Below are 26,720 nucleotides of genomic sequence, written 5' to 3' on the forward strand. Positions count from 1 at the left end.
TGGCCGCCATCTTGGCCCCAAGGGTCACTGGCTCCGTCGCCCTAACTGAATCATTTCAGTATGACCTGAGCTACGTCTTTGCCAAATTTGGCCCTTTTAAAAAAATTTGCGCGAAAATGTGCTTAATTCCCCCCACTAAATAGGTTGTTTGTCCATATGAGCCTTTGCTGGAACAGCGCCCTCTATCGAGTGGTCGGAGAAACAGCAAAAAGTCACGCATGGTTCTATCTGCCCCTAAAAACGTGTATATTGGTTTTATTCCAAGTTGAAAATGCTATATTTAAAATGATTTCTTTGCATTAAAATGCGTTTTCATAACCTTTCTAGCGAGATTCATTTTTATTTTCACAAGGACGTTTTTCAAAATGACTTATTTTATTTGTTTCAGGTAACCTTTTTTTCATAATGCCACATTTATTTATTAAATGCCGCATTTATTTAATAATTCCACATTTATTTAATGCCCTATTTATTCCATAATAGAGTGGCGAAGTCACGCCCTTTCCGGTAGAGCCCATGGGACCTATGAGATCGAAAAATATAAATGGGTTTCAATTGAGAGAAAGTAATTATTTTCTGGTCCCAGTCTTTATATGCCCTGGATTACACAAATGTTGTTTGTAGATTTAAATGATCATTTTTCATGCAAAGAAAACTAAACATTTTCGTGAAGAAGTTTGATAATGTTAGGTTCTGTGTGAGGCCGCTTTGTGAACTACAGCTCTTCGCTGCTCCCAACGCGAATGATATACGTCACTGCCCGCACTCGGAACTCCGGTACTACAGACATGGCGATCTCTCTGCTCCACTTCACCGCTTTTTTCCAAGAGGATAAAAGCATCGAAAGAGGTGAAAATCATTATAAGTCGGGACATGTGGAGAGTTTCAGTTATGCTGATGGGGAGATTGTTGGTCTTGTCCACGCCAGTTGCAGGGAGCGTGACATCACATACGAGACATGTAGCCTTTTGCTGTGTTCGAAATCGTTCCCTATCACGGATATAGTGCACTATAATTTTTGCCATTTTGTAGTGGTCCAATTCTCAGTGGTTTATTTCATGCACTCTATAGTGGACTTAAACTACCCAAAATTTGAGTGTAGTACGATGTTTCCTATGTGTTACTCCCGTATACCACAATGCAATGCAGTCGTGTTTTTCCGGAGAAGAAGCTGAATAACCGCGAAACCGAATACATTTAATGATGGAGCCTCCGGCTTTCGTTTAGAAATGTCAAAATTTATTTGGGATTTAACATAGAAAATGTAACATTCAAAATTAATTTAAAAAAAAACCTTGATCAAGGAAACGTAACATTCAACATCAATACAACCTCCAGCATTCCTCGTGATTCTTCTATGAGTACACTTAAACGTAGCACACTATCCGCACTCACTAAGTGCGCTAATTTGCAGACGTCAGTGTTGTTCCAAATCGAATACTCCGTGGTGCACTAACCGGAAATTACGATCACGACTGCCGCCGCGGCTCCTCCCCCGCAATTAACATCCCGCCTTGAACAGTGAACTCTTTACGCCTAGCGATATATAAAAAAGCTATAAAAGCTATATAAACTACAAAATGACTTTATTAATGCAGGCTATGTGGAAAATGCGCCGACTTTGGCCCAGCTTGGCTCCGCCCTCTTCCGCTACGTAGTTAATGTGACTGCCGTTGAGTACGAAAAGTGTACATCGATTCACACTTCGCGATTTGACTGTTTTGTGCACACCATCCGGGTCCTTTCTGTACACTTATTTTCGCCCGATCTGAATTGGAACGCCCTATATAGTACACTATATTATGAACACTATATAGGGAATAGTGAGTGAGTGAATAGGGAACGATTTCGAACACAGCTTTTTTGTTTTCTCTACAGCCTTTAACCACTTCTATTGGACTCTGTTGTAGCGCGTACTTCCGGGGTATGGAGCCTCACATAGTTCCAAACATCCATTCTAAGGCGTTGGACATCATTCATTTCCATTGCTGGCCGCCGAGTTACTTCTGAGGTAAGTTGATTAAATAGCTACCTCTTTTGAATTTTCAACTGTCTATATTTTATCAGAGGCCCTTTATGATCCATAAGGATTCATTCACCTCGGTCCGTGTACTTTGCGGCCAATGGATTTTCGTTTTGAAATGAGAAAACCAAAATCGGGAAACGAGCTGTTTCCCGATTACCATATAGAGATAAGAAAACAAAAATCCGAAAATGACCCATTTTCCGAATTTTGTTTTGATAATAGAAAACGGAAAACGGTAAAACGACCAGTTATCTGATTTTCTTTGATGTGCTTAAACATGGACATCGGGAATTAAAATACTGCGTGGAAATCTTCTTTCTCAATTTTGCGAAGATTTTGTGTTGTGACCCGGAAGTTGCTCTCACAAGCTTAACCGTTACATTTAATTAAGCAAGGAATGGAAATGGAGAGCTTCATATTGTTTCGCGGACCCAAACGGCTGACTATGAAGCAAGAGGACATGTCTGCAGACAAAATTTGCAGGATTTTTCAGGTGATGTTACTTTTCAACTTATAATTGACACTTTTATCCATTGCAAAAAAAATGCTCACACAGTTCACAGCGCCTTAGCTTGGTGGCATGTCATTCTACGACAGGTAGAATGAGTTAATGTTAGCATAGCCGCGGCTATTTTTTGAGCGCAAAATAGTTTTTTGACTTCCCACATGCAATTTTACAAACGGTAACATTAACATTTTGATTTTAACATTAACTCATTTGTTGGAGAGACTAGTGATGTACTAGTAGTGGTAATAATAATAGTTGACATGACATAACTGTTTAGGGATGTTCTCTCAACTAGATTGATTAGTTAGCATAGTTCGCTAAATATCTAACTGCCAGGGCTGGCAAATATCTAGCCACTCCTTCATCCACGATGCCGTGTGAAAGACGTTGTTGTCACTTGTCAGTCACAGGACACATGGTGCTAAAGAAGCCGTCAGCTTTACTGTCAGGGAATGTGAACAAGGTAGTTTGCCACACCAGCTGGCGAAAGGAAGACTAGATTGTGTCATGGTGTGGTCAATGGTTGTTTGACAATAAAGAGACATTTTCAACCATCCACTAAAACAATGGCTAAGAAGCCCAAATCATTTCTGTTTGATTTGAAAAGATAAGAAACATTTGTATTCAACCAAACAATAGCTAAAAATCCCGAATTCTTTTTGGGATGATGATATATTAATGTTCCATATGGAAAAGCAAAGAGAACTGCTAAAGACTTGGCGCTCTGAGATTCTTCTGAACAAACTAATGAAGAGTGCGTTACAAATAAAATTATTATTATAATTATTATTAAAGAACTGCTGAGTTGCAGCACCATTGTTTTAGTTTTTCATTAATGAAAAAAGAAAACATGTTAAATGTATATATCCGTCTTTTGTCATAATTAATATACAGAGAAAATCGGTAATATGTGATAAATCATGATTAATCCACAGATTAATCCACACTTTTTTTTTTAATCATTTCCCAGCCCTAATATATATATATATATGAATTGTTTTAAGTATGTTGACCTGTGATGTATATTTGTTATGGAAACACGGGATTAGCATTAGTCTTTGTACTATTTAATTACAATGTTTTTTAATCCTTTATGGTATTTTTCATTTAATTCTATTAAACAGGTCAGTTGCAGCAGTCTTTATATCACGGACGACTCCAACACGGCAATATTTCCAGAGCCAGCAGGCCATTTTTCAATAATTAATCTAACTAATCGCAGTCATTATGAGGTCCACGGCGATGCAGAGCACCTTCCACCCGCTGCTGGTGCTCCTGCTTTTGGGTTCATGTGCCGACCCTCACCGGCTTCTGCTTCTGCCACATCTTTTTCTGCGTCTGGTTTTTCCACTGAAACACCACCACCACGAGCTGGACGTCCAGGAGCTAGTGGAGCTAGCTTGTTCCAGGGAAGATCATTCCAAAGGTTACTTGTTAAATATGTAACTGATCTCTGCTGCTAAAATCTCGTCCTTTAATATATAAATATCATTTTAGGCCCATAGGTGTGATTTTAAGACGGTCTGATTTATCCCCAGGTCAATCCATCTGGCAGAAATTGTTAATGAGAAACTCAGTCCTTCCAGGACAGTAGTTGTGCGCTTTTTGGAAGCTGAGGCCTGCGTTGAACGAATTTCAGCCAAAGTTCAAGATGCCGTGGGCTCTGATGAGCCTATTATCTTGACGGACACCCAAGGAAACGAAATAATGGACTCTGAGGGCACAAGAAGTAAGTTGTATGATCAGAAACTTGCTTCTAATTTGTGGTTTCTAATAAACCTTAATGTTGATTTTAAAGGAGTCATTGATTGCAAAAAACAAATTTACCTTGTCACAGTTGAGTGAACGACAGTTCAGTGGGTAAAATGTACATACAATGAACCCTTAAAGTCCATTGACACTTCTTTCATATGCAAATCTCATAATTAAAAACCGGTAGGTATGTAAAGCAGGATTTGCTAAGAAGATGTAGCTGAAAAGGTGCTGTTCTGACCCTTTGTTCATTAAAACCGCAAGCTGTAGTATTATGTTGTTGCTAACGTATCCTCCCTGTTTCTATTATCGGTAGATGTGATGGTTTAGTTTATTGGCAATGTGGCTAACGTTATTTCATGTCCCTGACTGTGTTTCATTCAAATAAATAACACGTGTTTGTTTACAGCCCAACCAATGTTACATACCCTATTCGGTGACCGTAAGGAACCGTGTGAAATACCCCAAAAAGTCAATGACCCCTTTTAAAAACAGAAGTAAAGTTAATGTTTTCTGACTTCTTAGGTTCCCAGTTCTGGAAACAGAACTCAAGAAAAATATATGCTGTGCCTGAAAGTGACTTTGTGGAGTTTCAGAATTGGAGAAGAGCTAAAACAAGGTAATACAACATTTGATCTGTAGGCAAATTCATATGAACTAAAACTTCCTGAAGGAAATACCAGTGTAATGCAAAAGTTAAGAAAGGAAAAAGAAAAGAAAGTAGAGTGGAAGAATAATTATTATTTGAACTTAATTTGGTCTGCTTTTTTGAGTGATGATCATGAATGAAGTCATTATGATTCAATTATATGACAACAATGTCTCATAGGTTGACGCTTTTACAGAGTAAAATAAAGATTTATAAAATATTCAGAAAGATATTCAAACATTTGTTCATATGCACCATTTGAAAAAAATCTTTAATCCTCTTTTCTGTTCATACATTTAAGTCGAAGGGATGGAGATTCAAGCCTGCAGGAGGTCCTTGGACGTGTTGACCAGCTGAAGCAAGCCGCTGGGAGTCTCCAAGAGGTCACTAATTCAATCAACCAGCTGTCTCAGCTGGCCAAGTCTCAAAAGGAGGAGATCATGGCAAATGTCGGTTTGCAGCCCTTAAAGGAAGCCTTTGCATGTCTTGTGTGTAAAGGTACGTGTAAGATATGTAACAGTAGGCCATTCTACAGTACAAAACATAGCCGCCTGCCACCCTCAAGCGCTGCGCTGACCAGCTGTCACGGGTGTTCATCGCCATCTTCAACATTCACTCGGCGATAGAACACACTTCTGATTGCTTACAGTTAATTTCCTTCTATATTGCAACTAACAATTAAATGTTATTTTCTGCATCAATTTATAATATATATTTTTTTAACCTTGCAGCTGTAATGGCAGATCCCATGTTCGCCACATGCTGTGGATCGATAATTGGATGTCGTACCTGTGTGGAGCTGTGGTTAGTCACATCAGACCACTGCTTGAAATGCAGGGCAGGAGACTTTGAAAATAAAATACATGAAGTGAAGGGTCTCTCTGCTGCCTTGTCAGTTTTCAAGGAGAGAATAATTGAATAGATTTGATAGATAATTGTTTGTTATTGTTTGTTATGTTTACATTACTGGAACTACCTCAGTTTGTTTGTTGGATGTTATTATGGGTACATGACCAGAAAGATGTTTGTTGTAATGTTTATATTGTGTGTGACCGTTTTAAAAAAGAAGAAAAAAAAGACACCTCCACTTTATCATTGTTGTAATAAAATGTTATTTTTGGTATACTGCTTCTTCATTGACCATTGCAGGTCACTGTGTAACAGGTCGCACATGTCTTGAGGTGATATCAATCAGAGACCTCACTGCATTTTTAAAAGGGCCATAGTTATGGTTAACCACATTTTGGTAGAGGGATAGCAAATCAAAGAGAGAACCAAACTCAGTTTCAGTCCATTGTTGGGCTTCTTCAGAGGGGAAAGGATCACTTCAAAAAATGGATTCTCTTTTCAAGGCTGATCCCATTTCCTGCTGATACAGGTCAGCTGCAACTGCACCGACTGGCAGAAGGTCCTCAAAGTTTTGCAGGACACCCTTCTTTAGCCAGTTCGTTTGGTATTCCCCTTCCTGCAAGACAGTAAAGTGAGTAGTGAGATTAAAGGGGTTACACTTGTGGGGAGGTAATCATTTTGCCAATGATGTTTTGACTTGTAATTTTAGTTGTCTTTCACAGCATATTGGAGTTGACAATAATGACTAAGCTTCATTCAGATTGGGGTCATTCCTACAAAATTCACCCAATGTAAATGCCCTCAAATTAAAGATGAATGTCTGTGCTTTGAGCATGTATTCATTTACATTCAACTCCAAACCTGTAGAAGTCATCTAAAATAGCAAGAACATGGTCAACGTCCAAAAAACTTGATTCTAACTAATAACATGTTTTACTAATTGAATCTGCCCCTCTACAGTAAGTACTGGATTTGCAGTGTTGCAATTTGAGCTACACATTTGTGAATCCATTTCAGATTGAACTCTACAATAGAACATCAAAATTAATTTACACTGCTTTATTAGCAAGTTATGCCTGTAATACAGCCAGTAAAATGAAATTAATCATACCTGGGATCCTGTGTGCATTCCATGCCTGTACGACATTTGTGATGCCAATCCTAGCCAGCTGGCATGTCAGGTTTGACACACAATACCTGGATGTGTTGTCCTCCATGTCCAGTTCCTCCTGGTCCACCAGCTGTACCAGAGCTGTCTTCAAAGGGTAGTTGACTCGAGCATTCACCTCCGACCACATTCTCTCTATCACATGGTTCTGTGCAGGTTATAAGGATAGTGTCAGTCTGCCTGCCCTCAATAGAAATACGCCTCAATGGCAAGAAACCAGGATTCATTTTTAACAACACATTTATTTTACCCTTGTAGAAGGTGTCTGAAGGTAGGGCTGCCTTTGAGTATTGTGTCGATGTTCTGCCAGTTTTTCCTGGATGAATAAAGCCAGATAGAATTCTTTCCCACAGTCAACTCTGACCTGGTCCCATAGTCCATAGGAAAGAACAGCAGGCCTGAAGATAAATCACCGACAAACATAAAATATACATAAACAGCATCAGTCTCTTAGCCATGGCCAGCTAAAGTGACAATTACATTTTTTTGTCAAAAATGGAATGATATCAATCATAGTAAAACTGGAAAATGAACTAAGAAACTGGAAGAGGGAAAAAGTTTTTTGTTTTTTCCAAATTAATTATTTCCATATTACAAATCTAGGTTTTAACCTTTTTTAATGTACTTGTTCAAGTCTGGGTCCTCCTAAGGAGACAACTTTGGGTTCCACCTTACAAAGTCTGTGAAGTTAATTTACCGGTACACTTCCTCATAAATCACGATGTTGTTCTTTATTGGCATGGTGGAGTGACCGACCACCTTCTTGCTGAAACCATCGATAGCCATAACATGAGTCACTCCAAACATAACAAGCTTCTCATTCTGATCTACGTGCAGCTTGTGACCCATGTATTCTGCATTGTAGGGTATGGGGTTCAGATTCCGGGCACCCTAAAATATAAGAATTACATTATAATAAAAACTCAATAATCTTTCATTCGTATGATTAGAATCTCAACACGTATGTTCTATTGAAATGTAGAAAACACAATGCTATTTGACCTTACCTGCTGTCTTGCAATGTGGTAGGGTTGATGAATACTTCTCAACACATTGCCCACTCTGCCTTCAGAAGCTTTAACCCCTTTTGCGGATAGATATCCAGTCATCATTTTTCGACCAAAAGACGATCCAGTCTGGGGGGGGGGGGGGGGGGGGGGTAGGTATGATGTTTAGCATATATAATATATATACATATTATAAAACAATTGGGTTCTATCGAGTTATTAAGCTGTTTCTGATTGGACGAGAGACGTTCCATGAGTTGGAATATCCCAGGACATCCCAACTCGGACTTTCACAGCTAATAATAAATCACTCTGCGATGAAACATTCTAAAGCGCGTTGATGATAACTGTTAGTTCTTGTAATTCCAAACCAAGACGTTGACTGGAACTATTTTTTGTTGCGGAGAAACAATGGTGAAATTAACATTTTTTAAATCATAACTTCGTGTTGAAATGTTAATTGGTTGAATATAAAATTGTTTTATAAAAGCAATATAGTACTCGTGCGAGTGGGGTAGGTAAGGGATATTGTTACCTGCTGTTACCTACGGCCAAACACCACCCGTGGGAATATCCCTTACCTACCCCACTCGCAGCCTACTATATTGCTTAAATATATATATTTAATTATAAATAATAAATCATCTTAGTTTAAATGTAAATTTTATACTAAATGTTACATTTGATAATAATGTGATTAAGACGTGCATTTTTTAAAAATACAGAAATATTTTCTGTTGATTAACAACCAACGTGTTTATGAATTAAATCCAAAAATTGCATTAGCACCAGTCAGATGCCCGACTTTGCATATAACTGTGGTCAGCTTTTTATGTAAGAGTAGCATTCCTTTGTATGTTTAACAAAAGCGGTAATCGTGAAAGGTGGATGATAAAAAAAAACCTACCTCGAGAATACCTTCAGCGACTTCAACTTCAAGTTGACTATCAGGGCAGAAGTCCCTGACAAGCCCCTGCTCAGCACACCACCTCCGCACATTCCTCTCGGAAAACCCCCGTGTAGTTCCAAACTGGGTGCATAACGCAGTGGCGATATCCCCACAGGACATTCCATTATTTCGGTGTTCTGAAATAAAACCTGCATATTCGTGCAATGCCATTTTGAGGTGCGTCTCAAGGATGTCTGGCTCCAAATTAAATACACCGCCAACTACTGATAGCTTGGCTCCAAATTAAATACACCGCCAACTACTGATAGCTTCCGGGTCACAACACAAAAATCTTCGCAAAATTGAGAAAGAAGATTTCCACGCAGTATTTTAATTCCCGATGTCCATGTATAAGCACATCAAAGAAAATCAGATAACTGGTCGTTTTACCGTTTTCCGTTTTCTATTATCAAAACAAAATTCGGAAAATGGGTCATTTTCGGATTTTTGTTTTCCTATCTCTATATGGTAATCGGGAAACAGCTCGTTTCCCGATTTTGGTTTTCTCATTTCAAAACGAAAATCCATTGGCCGCAAAGTACACGGACCCACCTCTTAAGCTTGCTGTTCTCAACCCCCTCCTTAAAAAAAACCTGGCCTTGACTCCGACGACCCCAACAACTTCAGACCCATCTCCAACCTCACATTCCTCTCAAAACTACTGGAAAGAGCCGTCGCAACACAACTCAAGCAATACCTCCTCTCCAATAACCTATACGAAACATTCCAATCCGGCTTCTGAACCCACCACAGTACTGAAACAGCCCTACTTAAAGTCACCAACGACCTCCTGCTCTCCTCTGACTCCAGCTCCCTCACCATTCTCCTCCTCCTCGACCTCAGTGCTGCCTTTGACACCGTCAATCACTCCATCCTCCTCAGCCGTCTGCAATCCATTGGCATCACTGACTCCACCCTCTCCTGGTTCACCTCCTACCTGTCTGAAAGATTATCTCCATCAACAACCACAAATCCCACACCATCCCTGTCTCACAAGGCTCGATGCTTGGCCCCATCCTCTTCATCCTCTACATGCTCCCACTAGGTCACATCATCACGAAACACTAATCCATGCCTTCATCACTTGCAGACTCGACTATTGCAATAGCATTCTGTATGGCCTCCCCTCCACTATTCTTCAACAATTGCAACGTGTTCAAAACTCTGCTGCCCGACTGCTTACTAACTCCCCCTCCAGAGAACACATTACTCCCATCCTCCGTCAACTTCATTGGCTTCCAATAAAACAACGCATCAATTTCAAGATTCTCCTCACCACCTACAAAGTGCTAAACAGCTTTGCACCCTCGTACATAGCAGATCTCCTCCATCGCCACTCCCCCACTCGCCACCTACGCTCCGCTGATGCCAACTGTCTCACCTCCATCACCAAGACCAAGTATCTCCCCTCACCTCTGGAACTCCCTCCCTCTGGCCATCCGAAACTCTGATACACTCTGTTCATTCGAGTGTCAACTTAAAACCTATCTCTTCAAGACCACCTACAACATTTGACAAATCATCCTCCACCATCTTCCACTCTCTCCCGCTCTCTTAATGTGTTGCCTATTGTTGTAGTGTTTATTTTTTTCCCTTTTGTTTGATTGTCTGTACTGTCTGTATGTATTCCTTTCTTATTTGTAAAGTGTCTTTGATTACTTAGAAAAGCTCTATAAAAAACTGATCTATTATTATTATTATAATTATTATTATTATAACCTGAAATGTATTTGTATATGCACAGCGTAATTATATATACCGTATATTTATCTTAGTAGACGACCGGTTGCCTGCTGGTTTGTTAGCTTGACTTTGCAAGCTGTGAAGGTATCTCCAGGGATAAATTGATTAAATAGCTACCTCTTTTGCCCAAACAACATATGTGTAATCCAGGGCATATAAAGACTGGGACCAGAAAATAATTACTCTCTCTCCATTGAAGCCCATTCACATTTTTCGATCTCATAGGTCCCATGGGCTCTACCGGAAGGGGCATGACTTCGCCACTCTATTCTTCAGGGGTCGGGACTGCAGTCATGTGATTGGCTGAAAACGGCGGAGGCATCTGATTGGCTACAGAGAGTTCCTTGTTGAAAAAAATGCATTTGTGAATCCAGCCACGTCAGGAGAGTCTCAAAAATCCACCAGTTCACACGCAAATGCAAACAAGTTCACTAATGGAAAGTGCCTTGTTAATTCAAGTTTAACAGTTTGTAGATAAATGTTACAACATCCAAATACATATTCGATGAAAATTGCAAATAGTTTTGTAATTCATATATTTATGGATTTATATTACATTTATTTAAAACAAGACACATATGTGTGTGGATCAGAAATGTGTTTGTGAAAGTTATTTTTGTTAATGGATTTATTTTACATTTATACATACCGATATCCATTTGTTTGTGCATTGAAATGTATTTGTGAGAAGAGAGTAATTTATATATAAATCACAAAATGGTGTAATTGCCTACGACAGCATCAAGTAGCCAAGTGTCTAGTGATGAAAATATTTGATAGATTCATGAAATTCCTAAAGATAATCACAAAGGGTATTTATAGTCATGGGGATAGCACGCCGCACCCCTAAAACTCTAAGCCTGATTATTTTTTCTTTTACTCGTTCGATCTCAAGCCGTTTGTCCATTCTTGGCTACTGTAGAACCATGGCGGCGTCCGTGAAAGAGGAACCCCTCCCCATGTAGAATATACTTAAGAATGTAATGTGTGCAAATGGGCTATCACAGCCAACCTGGTTGTTGTACATGTTAAATTCTTCTCTAATAGGAGTGTTGGAAAAATAACAGGAAAGCTAGCGGTTTGTCTTTCGATGACAAAGATGTTTCTGTGTCTCTGTTTCTTGTCCGGTGTTGCTGCTCATACATTCCCTTAATGTATGGTTGCATTTAAACAAAGTTCTGCAGTGGCCTCACCAAGTTTATTTGAACTTGTTGTGTGAACAGTACAGTAATCTGATTACTTTGTCGTGTATTGTGACAAAGCTATAACTGTTATTGTCAGGCATGAGCGAGCCAGCACCTAGTAGCCATAGCAACCGTCAGATACATTTGAACAGTTGATCAATTCTTTCCTATATATTTACATAGGCCTACATATTGTAAATAAGTATTATATACAGTGCATAATATATATACAAAAATAAAGGGAGGAAAAGTGCAAAATGAGCTGTATTCCAAGTGTATGGGCTTATGTTATTAAAGTATCCATAAGACCTGGATGACTGTCGTGCGCAAGCCAGCACCTAGTTGCCATAACAACCTTCAGATACAGTTGAGAAATTCATTGTTTATTAATTCATAATTATTTTATTTTTTTCAAACAAATTTTTAGATTGAAGAATATAGAAGGATACATTCATTAAACATTAGTTTTAAAAATATTACACTGGCGTATCAAGGAGCCACAGGGGAGGGGCCTCCAGCTCGAGAACCTCGGGCTCCTGACCCCTGCACTAGTACAATAACGTTGTTATACCACCGATCATAAAATAACGTTCTTTTTTAGAACATATTAAATATTTTAGGTTGAATGATAAATAAAGGAAGGCAGCTCTGCTAGGATCCGTGGTCTGTCGTGAGTGGCTCTGAGGTTGGATCTTTGCAAATGTGATGAACACAACTGTAAATTCAACTTCATAAGATTAGATAAGATAAGATACAACTGTATTGACCCCAGGCAGGGACAGTTGGCTGTTAACAAAAGAAGTAACAAAAAAAGACGCGCAAAAAAAAAAAAGTAACTGCAGAATGAGCGGTTTTCCAAGTTTATGGGTTTATGTTTTTAAAGGGTCCAAATTAAACTAAATGTGTTTATGTGACGTAGAAGAGGGTCAAATAAGATGGTGGGGGTGGCAGGGGAATAGGCATGTATTTCAGCCTTTATTTTTGATGCCGTTAACAAGAATCACTTTCTACTTACAGAAAGTAAAAAAGAAACATGAATGAAATTATTGATGGATATGTTCCACTCTTGAGAAACTTTCTAGTTCGATACTTTTGAAACTGAGCTAGTCTGTAATTACAGAAGTAACACAAAGGTGCCACATGCAACCATTTTCCAAGAAACATCTCATTACATCGGTTGGTTTTCCACTTCGGTTTGCAGAGATATCCCATTCATTTTGAAAATATGTATTCTATGTAATACATTTAAATTCTAACATAAAAATATACACCTGCTGATTTAACTCAAATCATAATTTCACGATTAATTACTATTTCAAATTACATGACTTCCGTCATAATAAAAACTATTATTAATAATAAAGACTATTATTTGGTTTATGGATAGCATTAGGGAAAAAGACCAGCAAAACACTAAATCTACGTCCTTGTAGAGAGATCCTACATATTCCCTCAGCCACTCAGGTTTAATCATGATGCCAGATTAGCCTGGCCAGACTTCAGACTACAGTGCGGAACTGCAGCGTGGTATTCTTCATCTTCTTCTTATAGTCTTCATCAAACTGTTCATTCTGGGCTACGGTGAAGTGGTTTTTCCAGTCACCAACCTTCCCTGTGAAATACAATGTGTCAGACAAAAGTAAGGACATAAACTTTCATCATTTCCGTTATCTAAATTACCTTTTCTCATGAAGGGAGAGATCTTAAAGTCCATAGCTTTCACAGTTGAATAGTTGGCCATGTCGTTCTTCTTCATATTATCAAACTGCACTAGATTATTGATTTGATCCTTCTCTTTGGTTGTCGAGGTCAAACCAAGAAAGGAGCACAGCTTGTTTATCTCTCGTCCAGTGTCCTGTGCAGAAACAATCAAACACACACACACACACACACACACACACTTTAACCCTATAAACCCTGGGTGTATTGGTCATATTAGTGTATGCTTCATCTTTCCAAGTACCCCTTGGTAACACAGACCCCTGGTTAAGAACTGCTGCTCTTACACAAACACTACTTACCTCAACCATATCTTCAAAGAACATGTAGTGGATTTCAGGATGGGACTGTTTCTTCTTCCACCAGCCAGTCACATGATCAAACCAGGATCCAAAAACCACTAAAACCAGAGAGGAATCCATCAGATAACTTATAGTGAGGGTGAAGCAGAGGAATAATAAGGCCTATTCTGTTGATTAGGTTTATTTTGAGGCACAGACTCTTTCCGTCCATGAATCTCTGTAGGTAGCTGTTCCAGTCTCCTGGCTCGGCTTGGACAACATTCATGCGGTCAAAGTGGAAATAAGACACTGCATTGTCTTTAGCATTACGGGCCACATACACTACCTGCACAGAGAGAACCCCCATTAGGACTGTGCACTAAGAACGCTATCAGTATTTGTTCAGTATTTATTGGCAAAGGTATCTTTCAAAACTAAATACAAAGATACATATACACGTGACGTAAATGTAAAAGTAAGTATTGCAGATTTAAATAATAAAACTACTTATATTCATATTACACAATACTGCTATTTAAGTAAAAAAAAATTACTTAAGTCATGTTCCCCAATTTGTGCAGCACTATAAACTGTTTTTGCATGTTGTTTCATGTGTGCCCATTTATATTTTAAATGAGTACTGTACCCTGCATTTCTGTTCCCAAAAGGACTTGGGAACCATCTGGACCGGCAGGTGAGTTTTGATGAGACGAGGAGAAGTATCAAGATTGTCTGCCAGATCGGTTCCTGAATGGTAAGACGTGTGTGAAATGTTTAAATGCATTTCATTTTTCATTAAATGAGTGAACTGGAAAATATTCACAATCTAACCAGAAGGATGGTTTGGAATCGACGTAATCTCCAGGAAAGGTACTCTATCATGAATAGGGGTGGATGTCTGACGATCTGGCTGTGTCTGAGAAAAATACAGAAGATCAAGAATGTAGGAGACCCATGTAGTTCCTGAAAAAAACGAAAAAAAACATTACTAAACCTTGTAATTACCACTCTCAAAATCTCAGATCTCGATTTCTAGTCCACAAACCTGCTTTGGGGTATGTTGCAATCAGGATATCATCTGGTCTGGCTTGGAAGTTTTGAATTTTCTCCCAGTTGTCCGTGAAATAATGAGTCATTGAGACTCCATGGAAATCAAATAGATTTGGCCTAGTCGGCATCATTGTCTGAAATAAAGATCAACAAAACAAATAAATGGATAAATGCATTTTGAACATGATACTTTTGTTAAAGACAACTCTCTGGGAGGATTCGGAAAAGACCTGAAACATTCAATCCAAACATTACCTTGTCAGCTGCCATTTCTTCCCCCTAACTTTTCTGGCAGTGTTGCAAGCCCCTTGTTTTCCACTTCTATGTCCCGTTGAAATCCCTTCCTTCCTCTCTTTGGGTTACACAACTGTCATGTGACCACAATAACTGCATTAACGTTTGACAGGCTGATAGAGATAGGAATTATGACCATAACATGAAATACGTCTTTCTATTACTTTTGGGCCAAACGGTTTCCACCCCTCTCCAGAAGACTTTTGTCTATTGTCCAAACCTTCCTGCATATTCCCCAAGCAGATCTATGCATCAGGGGGTCGCGACTTCCAGGAGACAAGCAGCAGATGTTGAGTCGACTGCCCCTACTGTTCCCTTCATGCCAGGCTTTATGATAATAAATGGGGTGGACAGATAACACTGGTTAACAAATAGCTAGATAAACCAACCAAATCAAAGCAAAGCTAAAATAAAGATTAAAATAAAACATTTCTATAGTTATTATTATTATTAATGTTATCAATAAGGCTTCAAAAAACATAATATTCCTTACAAAGGGTGTACCACAGACGGAGAACCAGCTTCTTAATACACTTTGGTATCCCAGGGGGTCATTTTATGATGGTCAATTATGGCCTTGTTTTTTTCCTTAAGGAACAATCTACAAGTTATGGTTCTGTGTTAAATTGCCACTGCGCATGCTCACAGACTAAGAAACTGAGGAAGGCTGTTCAAATTCTTTGCGAGGATAGTGGCTGTGATAGGCAGTCTGATAATTCTGAAATCTTACTGCATAGAAACATTTAAATATGTCCCATTTTCCCCACTGAGCCAGGTCATTGCAAATGGTGGGCCGAAGCAACCAGGACATTTAACATTCAAGAATTCCAACTGCTTGCCTCACACAAGGAGGATACAAGGTGGCGTGTAAACACAGAATGCTTAACTTTACAATACAATCAGTTAAAAAACACACCCTGTACTTTAGCCTTGAGTGATAAGCACTAATAAAAGCCTGCTGACACATTCAAGTCTTGACATGCATCAAGTTGTGTGATAAATATCCAATTTAACTACAAAATGGGCTTTGTTAACTGTATCTATCCTGGTTAAAAACGATGTTCGCCTCTTACTGATGTCCACAACCACTTTATTCTCTCAAAAGTTACGGACCACCGTGAAAACTGCAGCAAAATAAAAACACATTTCACATACATTATTTTCACAGATTGGTTTCCAATACATGGGTACATAAGTCACAATATTGAGAATAATTACCGTACACGCCTGCTTAGCCAGTAGTACACAGTCCTCTCTCGTCTCCCTCTCTCTCTCCCGCTCTCCCTCTCCCGCTCTCACTGACTATTTCCTGTTCATATCTAACTTTGACCAGGAAGTGACCTCTCCATCAATTTGTTTTGAACATTTCAATTTTAACAGCAGAACCATGAACTACACTGCATTTAGTTTTCATTATTAACTTATATAACGTAATAAAATAAAAATAATAAAATAACAGTTAGAAATCAAATAATTGTACACTAACTTCCGGTGTTGCCATAGTAACACATTGCCGTATTTCGAGCGGCAGCTACACTCCCACCAAATTACCTTCAATAACACAAATGGAGATGTGAAATACATTTACACTCTTCATTAATGGTAATTTCCAAGCTCTGGTCTGTTATTCCCATAACATTCTGACATTTGAAAATGAACCATGTGACCATAATCACTGTTTTCAACAACAATTCAATGTTACAACAATTCAACAACACAGATAATCAATATAATTCACCTCCCAACACTTAAGAATACTCATTTGAAAATGAACCACAGTATAACGACTACCTTTAACTTAGAAAGGACACATCTAATCAATATCTGACCTTTCTTCCCTTATTCGCTACTCTTCACTAGAACCACTAACTTCTGAATAGGTCTTTGAACGATGGATGGTTGATTGAGACGTTCACCCTTTTTTCCTAACTTCCGTTCTCCAACTTGCACTGTCACTTTCCGTACCAGTCCATCATCGTCCTCATGTGCTTCGACAACCTTGGCAAGATTCCATTCATTGCGAGCGACGTCCTCCTCCTTGATGATCACAATGTCACCCACATCCACGTTACGCCTTGGCGCATGCCATCGCTGACGCAGAGTAATATTTGACAGGTATTCCTTCCTCCATCTGTGCCAAAATTGCTCGGACAGATATTGGACCCTTCTCCACCGTTTTTTAGCATACAGGTCTTCCTTGACAAACTTTCCTGGCGGAGGAAGTGGAACCGAAGATTTCCTTATAATCAAATGATTCGGCGTGAGTGGCTCCAAACTTGTGGGATCACTTGATGGTGTCGACAGTGAGTGGACGATTATTTACAATGGCCATAGCCTCGTAAAAGAATGTTCTTAAGGAAGCATCGTAAGGCGACAAAGCATTGTAAGGCATTGATGAACGCGTCGGTCGTCATATCCTCTAACATCTCGATGTGCACTGCCCTGGAACAAAGACATGTGAAGAGGAGGCCATACCGTTTTTGTTCTTAACGACCCCGCTTGGTGTGAAAGGGACCGAAGCAGTCCATGCCGCAGTAAGTGAACGGTGGTGTAGGCTCAACACTGTCACTCGGTAAGTCTGCCATCCGTTGTTCCTCTGGCGGTGCACGCACCCTCCTGCACCGTACACACTGCCTGATGTGTTGGGCTACCGCTTTACTTCCACCAACTATCCAGTAACCATTGGCTCTTAATCCATTGAGAGTTTGTCCTCTAACTTGGTGTTGTATTTTGTCATGATGATGAGCAATGATGAGCTTTGTGACAGCGCCATCTTTAGGCAGGATTACTGGGTGTTTCAACTCCAGAGGCGCAGATGCCTTCCTCAGTCTTCCTCCCACCCTCATTATTCCATCTTGGAGGAACGGGTCAAGCGGATAGAGTTGATGGTTGCAAGGCAGGTTTCCCGATTTCTGGCTGAGCATGTTCATCTCCTCTTGGAAGCTAGCGTGATAAGAGTCTTGATAAGAGTCAGTGCAGCTTGCCTTCTCTCTTCGATGTTTAAAGGTTCTGTGGTCTTGATTCTCTTAGCCAACCGTTGGATACGAGCAATAATATTGACTGCGATGGTCCATCTTGAGAACCGTAACAGGTGTCCCTGGATGTCAAATTGCCTCGCAGCCTCAGTTTTTAGCACCTGTGTAATCCTAACCTCTGGATCTCCCACCAGTAGATCTGATGTAACCTGATTTGTGGCTATCTCTCTTTCCCATAAAAACTTAGGACCAGAGAGCCAATTTGAATTGATGAGGTCGGCCACCTTGAGGCCTCTAGAGGCATGGTCGGTGGGATTTTCTCCTGTGTCGACGTAGTGCCATTGTCTTGCGTCAGTGGTTTCTCGAATTCTCTGGACGCGGTTTGCGACAAAAACATGAAACCTTAGCGCTTCATTGTTGATGTAGCCGAGAACCACTTGAGAATCAGTCCAATAATATTCTTCATCAATCTTGAGCTTTAGCTACTCCCTCAACATGTTGCTCACTGCTGCTGAGGTTACTGCAGCAGTTAGCTCCAACCTCGGTATGGTGACTATTTTGGTTGGCGCGACTCTTGCTTTGCCCATGACCAAGGAGCAATGCACTTTATCTTTGCTCAGCAGCCTGATGTAAGAGGACTGGCCATACCCTTGACTGCTCGCATCAGAAAAATGATGCAGTTCAGCTCTCTGGACCTCACCAAAGCCGTCAGTTGTGAAGCATCTTGGTATCTCGATCCTCTTAAGGTTTTCCAAATCCTTCATCCAAGTCTCCCACCTTACTTTCAAAGCCCTGGGCAGTGATTCGTCCCACCCCGTACCTCTCTGACACATCTCATGCAGCACTCTTTTACCCTCAAGGATGAATGGCGCTAAAAACCCTAAAGGGTTGTATAGAGAGGCCACGATTGAAAGAATCCCTCGTCGTGTTGCTGGCTTCTCATCGAGTGTCACCTTAAAAGGAGAAGCTGTCGCTTTCAATGTTCCATCTTACACCAAGCACTCTTTGCACTGGTAATTCATCATGGTTGAGATCGACATTTTTCACCTCTACAGCGCGTTCTTCAAGGTTGATGGAGTCCAGTACCTTTCGGTTATTGGAAAGGAATTTGTGAAGCTGCAACCCTCCCTTGGCACACAGAGCTTGAGCTTCCTTTACTAACTAAATTGCCTCACCAACTGATTTCAGGCTTATGAGGCCATCATCAACGTAGAAATGCCTCCTGATGAAGCTAGCTGCAGAGGGGCATTCTTTCTTATTTTGACTGGCGAGGTGTTTCATGCCATAGTTGGCACAGCCAGGGTAAGACGATGCTCCAAACAGGTGCACCTTCATGCGGTGCTCTGAGGGTTCTGAGTTTGTGTCCCCATTTTCCCACCAGAGAAACCGCAAATAGTCTCTGTCTTCTTTGGTGACATGAAACCTGTGGAACATTTTTTCCACATCGCACATGACTGCAATGGGATGTTTAGGGAAGCGACACAGTACAGCTGTGAGACCATTTGTAAGGTCGGGTCCTGTTAGCAGATGATCATTTAATGAGGTGCCTTCGTACTTTGCAGAGCAGTCAAAAACCACCCGAATCTTCTCTGGTTTCCTGGGGTGGTAAACTCCTTGATTTGGGATGTACCAGACTTTCCCAGGCTCTGGTTGGATGTCTACTTTCTCTGCATCACCATCTTTGAAAACACCTTCCATAAACCTCACGTAGTCATTTTTGACTACGTGAGGATTGATTTTTGCTCCGTCCAGCTTCCTTTTGAGGTGCTTCAACCGAGCCAAAGCCAGCTTCTTGTTATCTGGTAGATTAGGACGTACTTTAAAAGGGACGAGGCATCTCCAGGTGGCCAAGCTCGTTTTGCTGGATTCCTCCCTTTAAGATCTGCAGGAAGCAAATATCTTCTTGAGAAATGCTTTGTCGCCTGATTTGGTGTCTGCAAAGTCGGACTCAAGAGCCTTGATGATAGAAGATGGCATTACAGGTGGTAGCTCTCTTACAGATACCCGATGGCAAAGTCCAGTCACATCTTTAGCATTCACACTCTGTTGCACGCTTCCCACAATGCTCCAACCGAGGTCGGTTTTGATGGCGTAGGGCTCATAGTCACCCCCAGTGATGACCCTTCTTGGTATTAGCGCTCTGGAGCAGTCATAGCCAATCAATAATCCCACAACACAGTCCATTAATGGGGGTATCTCCTTGGCCATGTTGACAAGGTGTTTCCATTTTTGGGCTGTTTGACAAGTGGGGATATGTGTGCGTTCAAGAGGAATGAAGTCTCTTGTGTAGGCTGGAGGTAAGCTGATGGAAATGTTTGAGGAGAGACCTCTAACTTTGAGATCACATACTCTTTGACTCTTCACAACTGAATCTTTCCCCATCATGGTGGAGAGCTTCAGCTTCACAGGTTCCATCGCTGCCTGAAGCTTTTCACACACCTCTTGATCCACAAATGTGTGACTGCTTTGAGTGTCAAGTAGGGCATATGCTAGGGTTTCATTATTAGGAGTGTTAGGTGCTGAAATCCACACTGGCACAATCATAGATGTGCTCCCACCTTCTCCATTCACGCAGCACGATAATGAGGATGTACTTTCCTCAACTGCACTTCGCCTTGAGTCTGCTGAGAAACGATCCTCATGCAGTGGAGTTGGGTGATTCTTTCTGCATATGCCACACATGGCTCTGTTTCTACAGTCTTTAGAGCTGTGACCTTTTCTTAGACATGCAAAACACAGTTTATTTTCGTGTATGCATGTTTTCTTTTCTTCTAAAGACATTTCGGTTAGCTTTCTGCATCTATGTATGGAGTGGTTTTCTCCACAACAAATACACTTGGTCATGTTTGAGTTTTGTACTGGTGTGCTCCATTTCTTTGATTCCTCTGTGTCTCTCAACTGGATTTCACCAAGGACTGGTTTGGATGTGAAGCTTGACAGAACTGGAGCTTTCATATTTGTGGCAAACGTGTTTGCTTTTGAGCGCTTCACCTCTCTTACTGGTGTCTCTGTGGAGTGCCTTAAAGCATGCAAGGATGACACTGGATTACATGCAATACGTGCCTCTTTAGCGATGTATGAAGCAAACTCATGAAAGCTCGGATAGTCCTGGCCTCGATCCAGCTGCTCCATGACGTAGCGGTTCCACCTGGACGTCACCCATTCGGGAAGCTTGGCTAGCATTTTCTGGTTCTCCTCACAATCATTCAGAACTTGTAGGCCCTTTATGTGAGACATGGCGCTACTACATGTTTGCAGGAAATCACTGAATTCTCTCAGTTTGACAAACTCTTTTCCACCAATCCTTGGCCACGTATTTAATTTCTCTCTGAAAGCTCGTTGCACTACAAAGGAATGACCATATCTTGCGTTCAACCTATCCCATGCTTGTTGATAGGCTTCCTCATCTTTCCTGTAGAAGCTGCCTTCTAGAAAGGACTCAGCCTCCCCTGCTATGTACCTTTGCAGGTATAACAGCCTGTCTGCAGGGTTGGAGCATCGTCTCTCTATAAGAGCCTCAAAGCTTGTGCTCCATTCAATGAACTTCAGAGGATCACCTGAGAATACGGTAGGTTCTGGGGTTGGAAGGCGAGTGAGAGCTAATGATTCCTGTAATGCCTGGACTAAGGATGTCTCATTTTTTACAGCTTGCCGTTCTTGACTTGAGATGCAGTGAGTGAATGAGTTTGCATCATCAACTTTGCTGCATACAGGACTGCATGATCCATCCTTTCCTTTTGTTTCTTCTTCAGTGTAAACATTTAGCTTTGCTTGAATAACATCAATATCTCTCTGATTTCCAAGTTTTTTCAACTGCCAACGCTGAGCTTCAATAGCAGCTTCCATGTCAATTTCAGCTCTCTTTGCAGCCAGCTGAGCTGCTGTTTCAGCCCTCTTAGCCGAAATGCTAGGTGATTCTGAGAGATGCTCTGAATGGTGGCAGCTGCGTGCAGTAACTCAGGAGGCTTCGGATCCATATATGGACCTAGCATATTCATTATCAAGTAGCATGTGTAACCTTGATCTCTCTACCTCAGCATCAAACTCACCTCCTCCTTCAGTGAGGCGCACTCTCATCAATTGCAGTAAGTCTGCTGTCACAGCTGCGCATGCATCAACTTTTCTCCGAATTCCTTGACTTGGTGCGACTTGGAGTTGGATGCCATCATACAGCTCCTTTAGCTCTGAGTCAAGCTTCTCAGCTTCATCCATCATGTCATACATGTCGCTTTCAGAGCAGTCTTGCTTCAACCTTGTACGAATGTCTGACATTATTTCCCCAATTTTCATATGTTGCTTTAAATTTCTTCTCCTTTTGAATTAACTCTTGTTCTTTCAGTTCTTGCATTTTAGGTGTTAATCGTCTTTCACGAGAGGATTTTCTAATTTGTCCCTCATCTAGCTCCCCTGCATCTTGCCCTTGTGACATGACTTTAGACTGATTATCACCATTTTTAGACATTTTGAACCTTCTAGAATTAGCGTATGGAGAAAGCAAGGTAAGTAAGGTAAATTATGATGACTCTAATTAGCATTTATTAACCAAATAACACCTAATACATAATGACACCCTTAATACCTAATTAGCACTTGAGATTAAATTTCATCAACTAATGCAATTTAGCGAAACAACAAACAATTGCAGTTATCAGAGCATTCAACATACATACATACATACATACATACATACATACATACATACATACATACATACATACATACATACATACATACATACATACATACATACATGTCCACAACCACTTTATTCTCTCAAAAGTTACGGAACACCGTGACTGCTGCAAAATAAAACACATTTCACATACATTATTTTCACAGATTGGTTTCCAATACATGGGTACATAAGTCACAATATTGAGAATAATTACCGTATACGCCTGCTTAGCCAGTAGTACACAGCCCTCTCTCGTCTCCCTCTCCCGCTCTCACTGACTATTTCCTGTTCATGTCTAACTTTGACCAGGAAGTGACCTCTCCATCAATTTGTTTTGAACATTTCAATTTTAACAGCAGAACCATGAACTACACTGCATTTAGTTTTCATTATTAACTTATATAACGTAATAAAATAAAAAACAATAAAATAACAGTTAGAAATCAAATAATTGTACACTTACTTCCGGTGTTGCCATAGTAACACATTGCCGTATTTCAAGCGGCAGCTACATTAACAGCTTATGCTTGATTGTCTCAGTGACAGAGATGATTACAGTTAATGTCAGTTTACCTACGTTTTTTAAATACAAATACATTTGCTCACACAAGAAATTAGTAATTTATTTCGGTACATTTAGTGAGGATATATTAGTATTCTATGTGTCTATTCATTTATTCTCATCGCTGATGATTGATTGTGTGGATAAGCACCTGGCTAACCTGGAGCGCACGGGATTGGCTCGGGGGGTGGATCTGATTGCGAGCAGGTGTCATAGTTGCCAAGTCCGCTAATAATACGCGACTTTGGGCTTGTATTTACAAGAAGTCGCTTGGAAAAATGTGGAGTCGCGGGTTGCAGTAGTTTGGGCTTATTTTTAGAAACTTGGTTGCTTAAAGCCAAAAATAATACGCGACTCGGTGCGTCACATTTTTGTAGGCTGGTGAACAGTAGGCATATTTATTAGGTTAGGATTTAATCCCTTGGTGATCAATAAAGTATCTATCTATCTATCCATCTATCCATCTATCCATCCATCCATCCATCCAGTTCTCATTCGCGCGTTACTGCGCACGCAAACTCGCTCGTGCATGATAACTAACGCGACGCGGGTAAATTTCAACAACAAACAAAGTCAAGCTGGCTGGCATAGCATGCAAGTTACCGAGTGTGTTTTAGCGATAGTGGTTCATAGTGAGAATTGGCGTAATGCCCACAAAGTGGTCGAAGTATGGAAAAAAATACAATCCTGACTGGGAGAGGGAGAGAGAGCTCAAGGATTGGATTCGTCCCGTTACAGGGGATAACAGTAAGGCTCTTTGCAGGTTCTGTAAGGCAGAAATTCGAGCACACCATGCAGACCTTAAGCAGCATGCTAGCACAGAGAAGCGTAGAAGGAATGCTAAACCATTGTCATCATCAAGATTAACGGATATTGGATTCTCAGTAGCACAGGAGGATCTCTCTCTCTCTCTGTCTCTCTCTCTCCCCCCCCCCCCCCCCCCCGTACACACACACACACACACAAATGTGTGTCTTGTACAATGATGTTTAGATTTCTTTTTTGTAAAACTTGAAAAATAAAGTAAGTTTTGGCTTTGGAAAAGTAATTATTTCACTCATTATACAAATAGGCTATGCTGTTAAGGCTGTGACAGGTTACAGCGGCTTTGGGCGCCTTTTTAGGCATTGGGCTTCTTTTGTGCTTCTTTTTGATGTGAGAGTTGCTTATTTGTCTCGCGAGAGTTGGCAACACTGGCAGGTGTCTGCACTCAGGCCAATCAGGGAGGGTGTACTTATGTGCCTGCTTTGTGTTGTAGTAAAGGAAGGAAAACCCCGGAGCACGGACCCCTGAGATCCCGAACGAGGGAAACCCACCCGAAGCCTGAGAGACGTTGTTGGGACGGACCCCTTTACGTTGTCCTTAGAGTTTTTGTGTTCTCGGTTTAAAAACAATAAAAGCGATCTCCCGCTGAGGGACGACACCTGCCTGCTCGCCTTTCTGTGGACCCGTTACAGTAACATATGCCAATATAGGCTATTTGTTTTCAGTTTACGGTTAGTTACATAAAGTTGATCATAAATGTTTGACATAGCCTAAAGGTTAATACATTTCACTTAACTTTTTTTTTACCAGTCTACAGCTAGGCCTATCTATAGAACTATATGTCTCCCATGGCCGGATTAACCATTTGGCCACTGCTAGTGCCCAGGGGCACCTTTCGGGGATGAAGCAAAAAATATATTCATTAATAAAAATATTTGTTTGGCATACCCAGGAGCCACACGGTAAGGGCTCCAAGAAAAAAAACATTGGGCCCCTGACCCCTGCACTAGTACAATACTGCTGTTAAACCACTGATCATAAACTAATGTTTTATTTTTATACAATACATGAAACATTTTTTCATGGAAGGATGAATGCAGACAAATGTGGTCACACAGAACTGTAAATTCAACTTCATAAGTTCAGATAAGACTTTATTGATCCCAGACAGGGCAGTTGTGATGTTTAACAGCAGCAGGAAGACTCGCGAAAATAGAGATGCCAAGTACAGTTAAATCTTTTTTAAAAATAGTAAATATGATGGACGGATGATAAACCTATAATGTAAATATAAGCAATACATAAATGAACAAACAAATGTAAACAAATTGCAAATTTTACTTTATTTCATGTGTATGGGTATACTGTATATAAAGTGTTCAGAACAGCTGACATTTTAAAGTTTACAGGAGAAGTATAAGAGTATTTTAAAAGGGTTAAACAAAATCTAGTGTGTAAGGTTGCGGGGAAAGATGGGGGTGAGAGGGGAAACGACGTCCCAGTCCACGTCGTTTATCTTTGAAGCTGTTACCAACAATCGATTTATATTTACAGAAAAAAAAAAATCATGAATGAACTTATTGATGGATGATTTGTTCTTGGAAACTTTTTACTTCAACATTGTTTAGACAGAGCTTATCAGTACAGTAAAGACTTCAACATTGTTTAGACAGAGCTTATCAGTACGGTAAAGACTTCAACATTGTTTAGACAGCTTATCAGTACGGTAAAGATGTATCAAAATGTAGGTTTAACAAAATTAATGGTCATTATATTATCTTCTGCCTTTGAGAAAAGGACATCTACCTCCCTACCGGTTGAATAATATACCAGGATCAATAATGTATAAACAAATATAGACGTTGGACTCACCTGGCCTGAGTGTGATTTGACTTTGAGGCTGGGTAAGGCTGAATACATGTTAAATCAGACATCTCCATAGACACTCAAGGAAAGATCTCCTGCATGACAACATGGAGCACCAGTGTCATTTCTGATTATCTGCAAACCGTACATAAACCGGCTTTCAACAACACCGCCCTGCGTCCTTGTAGTTGGAGGAGGTCAGAAAAGCCACCTTTTCTGACCTTTTCAGTATAATTTAATTTATATTTATTTTTTTGTACACAGAAAGAGCACAGTATATAATTAGTAACAATGTCACATATTTTTAGATGTATTAATTATGACAAACATTATTGCTGAGTGGGGATGTTTTCATTTTTGACAAACAGTGTGAAAGAAGATTATGATTAGGAATATATAAAGGCCATCAAGACACTTTCAAAGCCACCTTTTCTGACCTTTTCAGTATAATGTCATTTATATTTATTTTTTGTACACAGAAAGAACACAGTATATAATTAAAAACATTGAGACATATTTTTATTGTTGAGTGGGGATGTTTTTATTGTTGACAAACACACTTACTTTCGATTGATGATTATGACTAGGAATATATAAGGCCAACAAGACACTGTAAACTATGTCCTTGTAGAAAGATCATACATATCCTCTTCAGTCACTCAGGTTTAATCATGATGCCAGATTAGCCTGGCCAGACT

At 40.2% G+C, this 26,720-nt stretch overlaps 2 protein-coding genes across 2 annotated transcripts; both read right to left on the bottom strand.

Moving 5' to 3' along the window:
* Window positions 1–6,283: 6,283 nt before the first annotated feature.
* LOC307079626 (uncharacterized protein) lies at window positions 6,284–9,075 on the bottom strand. The gene is made up of 6 exons (XM_079742066.1): window positions 8,867–9,075; window positions 7,960–8,088; window positions 7,650–7,843; window positions 7,203–7,350; window positions 6,896–7,100; window positions 6,284–6,400 (listed from the first exon to the last, which is right to left on the bottom strand). Exons 1-6 carry the CDS (start codon window positions 9,026–9,028, stop codon window positions 6,348–6,350), a joined length of 891 nt encoding a protein of 296 aa, XP_079598192.1. The 5' UTR covers window positions 9,029–9,075; the 3' UTR covers window positions 6,284–6,347.
* A 3,215-nt stretch (window positions 9,076–12,290) lies between these two features.
* LOC307079026 (cytosolic sulfotransferase 3-like) lies at window positions 12,291–15,367 on the bottom strand. Its single transcript, XM_079741083.1, has 9 exons — window positions 15,344–15,367; window positions 15,141–15,252; window positions 14,881–15,019; window positions 14,667–14,798; window positions 14,482–14,582; window positions 14,055–14,181; window positions 13,857–13,954; window positions 13,516–13,690; window positions 12,291–13,447 (listed from the first exon to the last, which is right to left on the bottom strand). The coding sequence occupies exons 2-9, from the start codon at window positions 15,153–15,155 to the stop codon at window positions 13,335–13,337; spliced, it is 900 nt and encodes a 299-aa protein (XP_079597209.1). The 5' UTR covers window positions 15,156–15,252; window positions 15,344–15,367; the 3' UTR covers window positions 12,291–13,334.
* Between the last annotated feature and the right edge of the window lie 11,353 nt (window positions 15,368–26,720).

Source organism: Pollachius pollachius (assembly GCF_949987615.1).
Source record: "Pollachius pollachius genome assembly, chromosome: 8".
Taxonomy (NCBI): Eukaryota; Metazoa; Chordata; class Actinopteri; order Gadiformes; family Gadidae; genus Pollachius; species Pollachius pollachius.